Below are 14,022 nucleotides of genomic sequence, written 5' to 3' on the forward strand. Positions count from 1 at the left end.
CTTCGTCTAACACTTGGGAGTAGTAGGGATTCACCGGTTCTGGGGCACCGATTTTCCCCCCTCCCCTCTCTATTCACCGGTTGTGGGGCACCGACTTTTCCCCCTCGCTTCCCCGTCCCCCCGCTGCCCTGTTTGCCACGATCGAGGGGCGAGCCCGGCTAAAAAAAAAAAAAAAAAAAAAAAAAAAAAAAGTTTGGTGTCAAAATGGGGGTTTCCGACCACGCCCGATCGATTGCACGCATTTATTTTACGCTATCTCCTTTGCTTACGAAGTTAGCTTTTATGAATAACGACCTCTAATTCATTATCTAATCACCTCCTTATCTCATTAAGCTCGCTATGTCCATATAACAATACGGACCTTACTTATCTAATCACCACTCGCTGTCCTCACAACATAATAGGGTCATTATCACTGTGTCGTTAATGATGGGGGTATGCGCATGGTAATGCAATAAAAAAAAACTTCGTATTGACATTGTTTATTATTTCCAAAACAACCTTTTGAACAATTGCGATACTACAATATCGTTTATCAATTTATCCTCACAAAACAGGCTTAAAAAATCTCTGAGTGTATTTCCATAATACATGTAATGCAAGTATGTAAGACTATATTCTCCACAAACTGAAGACCAATCAAGTTGTATTCTATATCTATTAAAATCCCAATGCTTTGCGTTCCTTCTGAAAAAGGCTTTGTGATGGCCTGTTGGTGGTCGGCCATATGAATCAAAATACCCACCGATGCCATTTCTGTCTATGTACATGCCTACCCAGTGAGAGCCTGGTTCACTGTCAGGGTCCAAATTACTTATCAAGTACATTGGAGTCTTAACGTATAGCGGTAATCGGTTTGCTGCATAGACATTGTTTTTCAAGCTACAATGAATTTTACTTAAATGCTTCTGAATCTCGATTGTATCCATTGTGCATGCCTACTTATCGATACCTCTGATAGGTACAATACACTATTTACAAATGCAGAGCAAAATTATCCAAACCTTATATTTAAAGGGACGCAATATGGTTTAACTCGAATGAAAGACTTCAAATAGGTATAATATATTACATTTATTAGGCTTTTACTTACATCTAAGTATATAAATTTATCTTAACTACTGTAGTCGACGGTTACATTTCGGTTCTTATCAATTTCAATAACGTTATCAAACTCTGCATACACTATACAGTTAATAGTTTCGGTTAGAGTTGATTCAAACCGAACTTCTACCCTTACACTGCCATGCTTTATAAGATTCCAATGAGTCATGGAATTTGATGACAAATCAGGAGTTAGGTCAAACGCTAATAGGCAGTAACCTTTTGCATATTGCTCCCTAGATATTCCATTACCTTCATTTAGAAAATGTATACCAGTCCCCGAAAATAAAGTGTGATAGGCTGCAGTAAAAATATCATTCTCGAATGATGGTTGCAATGCTTTTGAAGGTATTTGTTGGCCATCAATATATAAACAAAATGTGTTCATAGCATAGTTTTCAAAATTGAATGGATTTTTAGTAAGACTTCCATTGAATGCTGTGTTGTTTACAAATCCAACTATACATCTTTTAGGTACTTGCCCCAGAAAAATGTTGTCAAGAGTCTTTCCCTGAACCCCTGATGGTATAGTTAAAACTTTGACTTCAGCTCGAGTAATAGGATATTTTGCTGTAGTAGAGGCTAAGACTTTTTGATGTGCGAGGAGTACAGTTGGATTTATTCGTGCTCTACGAACAATAAGAGTTGCATCCGTAATGCATACTTTACATTTTATATCAGTAGAAGAACCCATCAGATTAAACGATTCTCTTGAGCGAATTAATTTGACACTCATTTGAACCCCATTAATTAAAAACTTTTCTTGGTTAAATATATCACCATGTAGATGTCCAATCATTTCTATTTCTTTACTTTCAGATGCTAGTTTTTGTCGTTTCAGAAATCCAGGATTTGTGTTGTCTGTTGAGTTCATTTGACCAGCTGCATCTTCATACCAAAGACCACAAGTCAAATGAGATTTCTTTGCGGCAGGAGAGTAGTTCAGCAGAGTTTCCAAATAAGCACGGTAAGCATATGTATTATTAGGTGGTGACACAAGTTTTTGATTTAAATATACATCTAACTGGCTGAATAGTGAGTGTAACCAGTTATTTATTGGTGCTATTACTGTGGGTGTGCTCACTTTTGATGAATCTAGGTTAACTATCTTTGCTTTAATATGTATTAACGTATGCGATAAATCTAGGTAATCGTCACCAGATCCTGGTACTTGAAATTCTATTGGTCCATCATCAGCAAGAGACGAAATTGGTTTGTAATGAATCCAAATACCATTTTCAATACTTGTTTGTGTTGATGGCAATGCAAATAAATCTAGTTCAGACTTTATACATTCACAAGAATGACTATGTAAGAAAGACATAATTCCTTAAATTTATTAGTTATGAAAAAATATCTTTTATGTTGGCACGAGAAACTGCCAATTTTTTAATAGCTTTCACTTTAGCAGCTGAGCGTGCACTGAGTGAGGAAAGACGCTTTCTCTTCGTTATATACCCCGATCCAGACATGTTTATTCTATCAATTTTTTCATCAACTTTTCGTTTTAAATTGGAACTAGCGTCCTTGAGGCGAGATTTTATTGAATCCTCCATGGGTCGTGCATTCACTAAGTCCGACAAAATACCAACTCCAGCGCCTAGTGCTTCTTTTCCTATAACTCTAGCACCCCTTGAAAGCAAAGGTAAAACTGATCTAAACAAGCCTCCTAAAAAACTGCCAATGCCATGACCACGTTGAAACGCGGCTCCTTTATATATTACTCCAATACCAGAACCAGCTTGATGGGAATAATAATGTTCGTAGGGGCAAGTCATATTATTATTATTATTATTATGAGAAAACATTGTTGTGTTTTTTAAAGTGAAGTTTGATACACACAGTTCCAAATTGAAATGGTATCTTTTGACCAGTGGTTGACCTTATATCTATTTCAATAGTGTCAAATTCTCGTCGCATGATTGGTAAATAGTGAGGAGGTGAAAAAACATGCATTTTATTCGCCCCATAAATATATTTCATTGGATCTAATGGTATAATTCTTAGTAAAGGAGTCATGACGTCACCTACTATCTGTGGTTCAACTATATCGCAATATACAAATAATTGTGATGGTAGACCTAAATGTAAATTTGCAGGACACTTTCCTGTGTTTCTTTCAATGAGATTCCTGTCAGGTTCAAACCCAAGTTGAAACGACAGCTTAGGAGATAGCTTCACTGATCTTATTGATTTATCGGTAACAGAAACACAAACTAATTTTGATACTTCATCATAACGAAATTTTATATTTTCCTTTGTATTATTTAAAGCTACCAAAATATGATCTATGTTGTCATAATTCGTCGCTGGAATATGAGTCTTGTAATATACTAAGGATGGTATTTGATCGCCTGGCATGGTCATGGATTTTGTAATATATATAATATTTTCATGTTCTTGTACAGTAAACATGGTACATGGATATTGAAATTCGGCAACTCCAACTGACCATTCCCCATCTAGCGTTAAGGATTTTGGTAATTTTGTTGAAAACTTCGTTGTTTTGTTATCAGGAAAGTACTCCATAGAACTGTTACTTAGCAATGTTAAATAGAAACTTTCTTTCATCATATTTTTTCTAATTCAGAGGCCAACACCCAGCTATTAAATTTATCTGGATAACCTTTCCACTTCACCAACACTTGCTTTCTGACACCAGAATATCGCGTACTGATTATTTTATCTATTTTATAACTTGAGGTAGGATTATAAGATACCTTTTGTAACTCCTTTTCATAGAAAGTCCCACTTATTGTTTCATTTTGTAAGTCTTTCAAAGTGTATACAACCCATGGAGACCGATCTATAATTGAGGATATAATAAATATTTCATCACTCCAATTAGATTCATATCCTTTTTGAAATATATGCTTATACTTGGTTATTCTTACATAGTCACCGATGTGGAAGTTAGGTAATTGTGTTGTTGCTTCTGTTTGTTTCTTATCTCTATCATATAAATTATTCCATACAGTCATAATATTATGTGAGTTAACATCACAGGGGCACATTTTAATACTTGAATGATAACTATGATTATATGCATATACCAAGTCTTGTAAAACATCAATATATTTATAAGTATTATTGTGTGTAAAATAACGCCACATCTTCATTTTGAGGGTTCTTTGAAATCTTTCAACAATACTTGCTTTAATATCGGGATTATTAGTAGTATAGTAATTTATATTTTTACTTTTTAAATAACTTTGCACATCTTTGGAAATAAATTCTGTACCCTTATCAGACTGAATATGTATGGGTGTTGCATTAGCTTCAATGAAAATACTTTCAAAACATTCTTTAATATTAAATGAATTTTTATTTTTCATAGCTCTTACAAATGCATATTTGCTAAATACATCAATTACACAAAGAATAAAGTTAAATCCATCATTGTACTTAGAATATGTTCTCAAATCACTTAAATCCGCTTGCCAAAGAATATTGAAATTTGACAGTATGTATTTGTTACGGGAAAACCTTCTTGTTACAGGTTTATGTAATGTGTATGTTTCTTGTGAGCGTAGCCAATCTTTTACATCTTCTCTTTTCATTTTACCTTTCATAGCTTTGGCTAATTTATTAATACTACCGAATGCAGCAGGATGAGAAGGGTTATAATAAATACTATTTATTTCTAATAAGGGCTCCATTTCTCCCAGACTAATTTTTTCTTGGGTTTTACTTTTTCTCTTTCAGTACTAGTTGGTGTTGAATTCGGATCTTTTCGAGGTGTAAAGTTCTTATGCTCATCTAATATTAGCTGAGTTATAAAGCCAGTTCTTTTAGTATTACCAAGGTAGGTAACTGGTGTATTGATATCTTTCAATAAAGTTGCAAATTGTTGCCATCCTACTGGATCAATTTTTCTACTTGGTCTAATAAAATCACTCACCAAGTCTATGATGTTACTTCCAGGAATTTTAACTTTGTCTATGAATACAGTACCCTCGCCATCCCAATTAATTTTATCCTTGTGATCAGACAAGAGACCTAGCAACAGCTCACCTTTCTTTAAATATGTTTTAGGTATCACTCTCAATATTTGTTTCGGTGTATACGTTGGTGAGTTAACCTTTTCGTGTTCATTTATATCAACTGTTGTTCGCTTTGGAGTCTGTTCAGCAACTATATTAGTCTTAGCTTCTTCCTGTAGTTTTATATCACTAAAATCTTTCTTTAAATTAAATTTATTATTCGTATCTAATTCCAGTTTATTATTATCAATTTTCATTTTGATATTATCTGTATCACCAGTATTAACATCAGAAAAATTAGTAACAATAGGTAACTCATAAGGTTTTCGGTCTTCTTGAGTATGGTGTAGGTACCTTTGTAAAATTTGTAAATAGAGAATACACTTTTCTCTATCTTCAATATTACTTTTTAATATATTTTGCATTTCGGCATCCAGTCTAGACATGGGACTGTCTAACATTGTTTGTTGATTAATTTTTTCTATTATACCTGGATCTATAAGTAACATTTTCTTAGCGTGTTCCATGTTCATGTTAGGGTATTTACTAGTGCACTCAGAACTGAACCTAATATTATTGGTAAAAATGATCCCCCTTTTTGAATTATAATATTTTTACGGACTTTGTTTGTAGTTTTACGCACCAGTTGTCGAAGTAAGTGTTTGTATTTCTTTAATTTATTCTTCTCATTTTCTGGGAGTTGTACTTTACCTTGTAAAACGTTATAGATACATTCACAAATACAATTTATCTCTTGTTCGTTGCAGGATTTTAAGAGTGCTTTTTGGTATTTTGGTTTAAGAATATGAAGAGCTTCTAAAAACTTTTTATGTGTCTTCAAGGTTCGAGACATTATTAATAAATGACGGAAATTTCTTGTTGCTTTGCATATTTAAACCCCTTTGTAGGTAAGTATACAGTACAGTAACAGTCAGAAGGGAATATTTTTGTTTTTAATCTACATATATCACTAGTATTTTGTTTTAAATCTATCATTAAATATCCATGAGGTTCTGTCGTTGCATCTTTATAAGAATCTTCCATGAATTTAGTATTTTCAGGTGATACTTGTCTCGCTAAGTGTCGAATCTGTGTTTTATCACGTGGATTTTTAAAATATATTATATAACTCGAGTTTAAGGAAATGTCCCTCTGACCTCTACCTTGATGAAACAAATTTTGAGTTATATAAAACACACTCAAATTTCTATGATGACTTCCTTTTGTAAAAATGTCAACGATGCGGCCATCCGATTCTCTCATAAGATCATCGATGATAACAAGCTGGGGACCTTTCCCATCAAACATACTAAGATCTGGCATACCTTGATGGTAATTAACAAGTTTCAAGTTGTATAAAGGTTGCATTTCATCAAAACACCATGTAACTTGATCGAAACTTGTACTACAAATATCTTTTACATATTTCAAGAAGTTTGTAACGAATTGTGACTTTCCACATCCACTTGGACCAGCAACTATTGCAGTAAAGGGATGAATGAAATGAAACATTTTTAAAACAAGTTGACTGCACAACGTTTTATTTAACAATGAAGATAATTTAATGAACAATATACATTTATAATAATCAAGTATAATTTGTCTTAAAACTAGAACACATACATGAAATGGTTTACAGGAACAAACATTGAAATACATTACCAAACTAACAATTATAAACTAGACATACACATTTATAAACACAATTAAGATAATATATAGTTCAAAGAATTACATTAAACATATTTGCAAGTAAACCAATATTTCACCGTTGTTATCTAAGTTTGTAATGACCCCAAGCTAATGTGTCAATACCATTAGGCAAAATATGCCTCTTAGTGTCGCTGTATGATAAACATTTTTTATTTATTTTTTGTGTATAAATTTTATGTTTGATTGATTTAAATCTTAACATTGCTCCGAATTGAATATTTTTCTCGAAAAGACATGCCTTATAGTTATGCATTTGCATATTTTTTGTAACACTTTTATTAACGCCTTTAGCCTTTGCAACAAATTTGTTTTCAACATCTATTGCATACATTTTAGATCTTAGACCCACAAATTCTCTAAATATTTTTCCATTATTTTCGTCTTTGAAAAAACCTATTTTCTTTTTGTTAACTTGTGGATACCCATAAATATTGTCAGATGGATAATCAGAAGAATCGAAATGCATCTTAAGGTCAGGTTTTATATCTTCATAAAAGTTGTTTGTAAATATTTGGTAAATTAAACTGTCTGTATCCGTATACAATAATTTATTTTTGTTTTGAAACTTAGGAATCATGTAGTTGTAATGGAATTCATACATAAGGGTCTTTGAAATATCTAAAATACAAAATCCTAAATATATTGGTTTATTATAATTAAGTTTACACTTTAGCATTTGTACTGCCACTAGGTCTGATGTGAATATACTTAAATTTTTAAAATCTGGCCTTGCAATGTAGTCGTTGACACCTAAAATTTTACCTCTATTTTCCCAATGTGTTAACAACTTAACATTTACTCTTTTTTCTATATTCTCCATAGTTTTTCCAAATACTGAATTATTCATTAATTTATAGAAATCTTTTTCAAAAACAGACTTTGCTAATGTCCGCATGTTTGTGTTTAAATCTATATATTTCTCTAACCAAGGACTTTGTTTAAACTTTAGTATCCTGTGTATTTTAGTTACCTTCATTCCCATACTAAGACATTGTTTAAGGTTTTTGTAATGTATTTTATATTTAATTTTATCGTTTAGATTTGAAATTAATTTTATATCTTTTGAATTACCAATGCATATATTTTCAGGACATAGTGGTAAGTCAGAATGCAAGTCGTGGAGATCATCAGGATATTTTAAATCAACTTCCAAAACGTAACCAATATTTGATGTATCGGATACATTAAAGTTTGTTTCAGGGTTTACCCATTCAAAGTCTCCAGTGGGTAGATATTGAGACATAGCCCAACCATACAAATTATTAGCATCCAAGTATATTAAATATGATTGAGGTTCATTTTTATCGTAATCTTCCATGAATTGATTGTTTGCTTTTGCATAACGATTGCTGCATTGAGATACACCACCTCTGATACCGGCCTTAAAAAATGCTATTTGTTCGTAATCCATCAATAGATCTAATTCAATTTTTGTATACTTCAACATTGCATCCCAACTTAACCCTGGAGCAGTGTAGTAGTGAGTGGGATCTAACCCATAAGTCTTAATACAAAGCTCTCTGAAGTTTTCAAAAACGTCAGTCAAGAGCAATACATCAGTTTTAAGATATAAGTTTGAGTAATCTAACATATTTTGACAACGAAAATGTTTCCAAATTTCATTTGCACGATTATAATCATCATCGGAGACATTTGAATCTGTTAACGAGCTATAGAACTCACTTTGAGTTGGAAGTGACTTGAGTTTTAATGAATCATAAGAAGTCATGAATTCGTAGGGATAAATTCCTTTTCTCCTTAATTTGGTAAAGTCGTCATTGCAAGGGAAGTTTCTTTTTAAATCATGAAATTGTTCATCACTAAGATTTTTAGCTAATTGATCTAGACTGCAAGATAAAAATTTATATGAATCTACAAATCTTAGACTTATCTGATTATTATTTACTGTTAATGTTTTTGAAAAAGAAATGTACCTCTCTTTATTTTGCGGAATTATTTTTACTTCTCCATCGACAAAATTTAGGGCATGAACAATAAAATGTGCATCATAATGACTCAGATTATGTAGGAATACTGGAATATAACGCGGAGTCTTAAATTTTTTTAAACAGATTTCATGAACTACACCTCTAATAGTGCCAGTATGAAAGTCAAAATCGAAATGTTTATCTTCGTTCAAATTCGTTTCACATACATGACAAATTTTAGATTCCGATAATAAATTATTTTCATCATCACTAGATAAAGGCTTAGGCCTCATTTGAAAAATATTTTTTGTACATATTAATTTTAAATCTTCATATAAACGTTTCATAAACTCTGTTGCGCAATCTGGCCCACTATATGTTTCGAATTTTGATAAAGTATCATCATACGAACATTTTATATAATAACCGAAACTATACACATCATGCTTTTGAATATTTTCTGTGTAAGACCTAGACGGATCATTAGAACATACATTTATTGGTTTTAAAAATGCTTCAAAGTCAGCATATATAACAAAGGGTAATTTTAGTTTGTTGTTAAAATTCTCAAATTTTATTTTATTATTTGCCGCTGGTTTTCCGAACCAGTCTTTCAATGTTTTAGTACCATCTGGTATATTGGTTTTAATATGAGCGCAATCATTTTCCTGATGATCATCTAATCGCTGTTGAGTTGGAAAATGTAATAAACATCCATCACATAAGAAAATTGTATGCTCTTGGTTAGAAATTTGTTTACTCACCAATCGCGACATATTTTTGATATAACAAAAATGAGCGTTTAAACCTTTCTTAAGGTATAACAAATTAATATGTACACTTTTACGAAATTTAGTCATTATTAATGGTCCAATTACATCATGAATTTTTTTCTCCCGATTATATTCTAATCCAAATATGTTAATACTTATATTATTCAATTTTTCAATTTTTGGTACATCCGAAAGCTTTACTGGAAAGGAGATGCCATTGAAGTTTAGTTTGTTTGAATGCATGCTGTACGATGAAACTCTATTACTTTTACTAGTAGTAGGATATAAGGCGGAAAGCAATGCCCATTTAAAACACATATTGTCAGCGTTTTGCACATTAATAATGGCTTTTCTTACTTTAATGTCATGAGGTAGGTCTATATACGAAGTGCCACGTAGTGGGTTGAATTTATTTATATTCATTTCTAAATGTTTGATTTGCGTTAAACTCCAACCGCTATCTTTTTTCTCGAATGAACTGATTTTATTTGATAACGTCTCAATTAATGATGAAAAAAAAATATTTAAGTCATCACCTTGAGAAACAGTATAATTACATGTTTGAAAATCGAATGTGTTTGTAAGATCTTTGGTTTGCTGTGTAAAATTTGCATGTAGTATAAAATTGATCTTAAACAAAATGTGCATTTTAATGGACTCTTCGATCAATGAACAAATATTATCTTTTATTGAATTAAAAAATAATTCGGGCGTTTTAAGTGTATCTACTGATTCATTTAATTTACTTTTGATTCTGTATGAAATTATTCGCTGACCGAAAGCTGATTCGATTACTGAAACATTAGCTTGAGTACTATGAGATTTAAAAATATTATTTTTGTGAATGTTACTTTTTATGTGGTTGGCAAAATATCTTTTACTTACAAGTCGTTGACAAACATCACACATAACCTTTCCATTGTCTGTGAGGTTGATATCAGATGACGTTGAAGCACCTTCATTAACTTTTATCCTCTTGGCCTTCGGACTGTCGATGTCATAGCTGCTTCTCTTCATTGCACCTCCGACTTGTTGGTGTTGACTATGAAAAAAAAAAATGTATTTATATTTCAAGATTTAAATAATGTAATATAGAAAGAAATGCATGTAGAAAAAAAAAAATATACATACTTAGTAGGATTTTCAAGCAAGCAGGAAGTCTGAAGCGATTCTTTATCGTGTTGACTACTTTGATTTATGATTGCACTTTCGACTTGTCTGCATATATCGATGAGTTCATTGTTAATTTCTATTTCTTCACAAACTTTTGCAAGTTCTTCTTCAATTTGACTTTCATCGACGAAAACAGTTGTATAAATTTTTTGGAAACTATCCATTATGATGTGTAGAACAGGGTTACAGAGGAGGTCGTTTATACGTGTATGAAGTTGTAAACCAACTGGTAATGATATGAAAATGGCACTTTCTTCTTATATACTTAGCAAGTAATTATACATCAAAACAAAATAATTAGCATGACAATCAACCCTCACTTAATAGTTATTATACCATAAATAAATATTTTAAAAGTATGATTAGGTCATTAACTAATTATTTATTGTTAAATGAGTATTTCTTACTACTCTCTGTTTTCGAAATATCTGTGCACATTTTGTATATAACATTATTCATTTCTTTATATGTTGAACTGTTTTCGTCTGTGTAATATTTGATTCTTAGGGATGCATGTTTCCAATGTTGAGACTGTGGCACGTTGGATAATTTATTTAAATCATAAATATCTATTTTTATTAAATGTGACGAATGTGCTTCATCATCTCTGTTAGTAGTTATATACACTGTTCCACCATCTCGTTGAGCTCTAGATACGGTTGATGAAAGTTTTCTAATTTTTGTCTTTGGCAATTCGAATATTGAGTCCAAGTTATCATTCGAATTATTTCTTTTTAAAATTTTTGATTTCTTTGTTTCTTGAGATATGTCTTCCTCGTCAGATAGCGTGCAATAATATTGTTTAAATGTATTTGCTTCATATATATTCTAAAACAACACAAAGGCAAAGTTAGTGTCAAATGAAATGATATTGGAAAGTGACACAAATCAATTCAATATTATCAAGACTTACTTACCTCCATTGTTGACACTTGGATGCACTACACTTCACAAACCAAACTGTTCACTGTTACTTCACCAAACGAACTATGAGAGCATACTCCTCCCTTCCTGCTTATAAGCACTCACTTATCAGCGTCTAAATATATTTGGTTATTGTAACCACCCGAGATAACTACATCCTATTACCTTATCATCGGTCAAAGTTCCAATGCTATTGATTCACCATATCCTAATGGGCCAACAAACAAGTACGAACAAGTTTCCTTTCATTATGATAAGTACCTTATCAGTGCCCGGAGTTATTTAAAATGTGAATTATGCATTACGGATGCAACTCTTATTGTTCGTAGAGCACGAATAAATCCAACTTACGAAGTGATATAAAATGTAAAGTATGCATTACGGATGCAACTCTTATTGTTCGTAGAGCACGAATAAATCCAACTGTACTCCTCGCACATCAAAAAGTCTTAGCCTCTACTACAGCAAAATATCCTATTACTCGAGCTGAAGTCAAAGTTTTAACTATACCATCAGGGGTTCAGGGAAAGACTCTTGACAACATTTTTCTGGGGCAAGTACCTAAAAGATGTATAGTTGGATTTGTAAACAACACAGCATTCAATGGAAGTCTTACTAAAAATCCATTCAATTTTGAAAACTATGCTATGAACACATTTTGTTTATATATTGATGGCCAACAAATACCTTCAAAAGCATTGCAACCATCATTCGAGAATGATATTTTTACTGCAGCCTATCACACTTTATTTTCGGGGACTGGTATACATTTTCTAAATGAAGGTAATGGAATATCTAGGGAGCAATATGCAAAAGGTTACTGCCTATTAGCGTTTGACCTAACTCCTGATTTGTCATCAAATTCCATGACTCATTGGAATCTTATAAAGCATGGCAGTGTAAGGGTAGAAGTTCGGTTTGAATCAACTCTAACCGAAACTATTAACTGTATAGTGTATGCAGAGTTTGATAACGTTATTGAAATTGATAAGAACCGAAATGTAACCGTCGACTACAGTAGTTAAGATAAATTTATATACTTAGATGTAAGTAAAAGCCTAATAAATGTAATATATTATACCTATTTGAAGTCTTTCATTCGAGTTAAACCATATTGCGTCCCTTTAAATATAAGGTTTGGATAATTTTGCTCTGCATTTGTAAATAGTGTATTGTACCTATCAGAGGTATCGATAAGTAGGCATGCACAATGGATACAATCGAGATTCAGAAGCATTTAAGTAAAATTCATTGTAGCTTGAAAAACAATGTCTATGCAGCAAACCGATTACCGCTATACGTTAAGACTCCAATGTACTTGATAAGTAATTTGGACCCTGACAGTGAACCAGGCTCTCACTGGGTAGGCATGTACATAGACAGAAATGGCATCGGTGGGTATTTTGATTCATATGGCCGACCACCAACAGGCCATCACAAAGCCTTTTTCAGAAGGAACGCAAAGCATTGGGATTTTAATAGATATAGAATACAACTTGATTGGTCTTCAGTTTGTGGAGAATATAGTCTTACATACTTGCATTACATGTATTATGGAAATACACTCAGAGATTTTTTAAGCCTGTTTTGTGAGGATAAATTGATAAACGATATTGTAGTATCGCAATTGTTCAAAAGGTTGTTTTGGAAATAATAAACAATGTCAATACGAAGTTTTTTTTTATTGCATTACCATGCGCATACCCCCATCATTAACGACACAGTGATAATGACCCTATTATGTTGTGAGGACAGCGAGTGGTGATTAGATAAGTAAGGTCCGTATTGTTATATGGACATAGCGAGCTTAATGAGATAAGGAGGTGATTAGATAATGAATTAGAGGTCGTTATTCATAAAAGCTAACTTCGTAAGCAAAGGAGATAGCGTAAAATAAATGCGTGCAATCGATCGGGCGTGGTCGGAAACCCCCATTTTGACACCAAACTTTTTTTTTTTTTTTTTTTTTTTTTTTTTTTTTAGCCGGGCTCGCCCCTCGATCGTGGCAAACAGGGCAGCGGGGGGACGGGGAAGCGAGGGGGAAAAGTCGGTGCCCCACAACCGGTGAATAGAGAGGGGAGGGGGGAAAATCGGTGCCCCAGAACCGGTGAATCCCTACTACTCTTGGGCTAAGTGTTGCAGTGAGTGACAAGTTTCGTTAAGATTATTTTTAGTACAAAACTTGTTTAAAAGATATTTTTGTAAGCATCTTTAGTAAAGAAAGATAGAAAGAAGTAGCAAACAAGCATGTAGTCCTGATGGTAAGTGGCTACTTTCGCCCATGGACATCTGTAACTAATCCGAGATAAAGAAAGAATCTTTATTTTCTCATAAGACATACAGTTGTCACTTACAATGAGAAACTTTAATTAATAATAACACAGGTCAACAAAAAATATCTTTTTGTTTGTTGCCCTGGATATC

General features: G+C 32.6%; 1 protein-coding gene across 1 annotated transcript; it reads right to left on the reverse strand.

The window, feature by feature from the left end:
• Positions 1–1,055: 1,055 nt before the first annotated feature.
• On the reverse strand, positions 1,056–13,712 carry LOC140755255 (uncharacterized). Its single transcript, XM_073090499.1, has 3 exons — positions 11,592–13,712; positions 10,633–11,502; positions 1,056–10,543 (listed from the first exon to the last, which is right to left on the reverse strand). The coding sequence occupies exons 2-3, from the start codon at positions 10,836–10,838 to the stop codon at positions 6,862–6,864; spliced, it is 3,888 nt and encodes a 1,295-aa protein (XP_072946600.1). The 5' UTR covers positions 10,839–11,502; positions 11,592–13,712; the 3' UTR covers positions 1,056–6,861.
• Between the last annotated feature and the right edge of the window lie 310 nt (positions 13,713–14,022).

The sequence above is a fragment of the Epargyreus clarus genome, unplaced genomic scaffold, assembly GCF_041222505.1.
Source record: "Epargyreus clarus isolate Ecla_fem2 unplaced genomic scaffold, WU_Ecla_fem_2.2 ptg000032l, whole genome shotgun sequence".
NCBI lineage: Eukaryota > Metazoa > Arthropoda > Insecta > Lepidoptera > Hesperiidae > Epargyreus > Epargyreus clarus.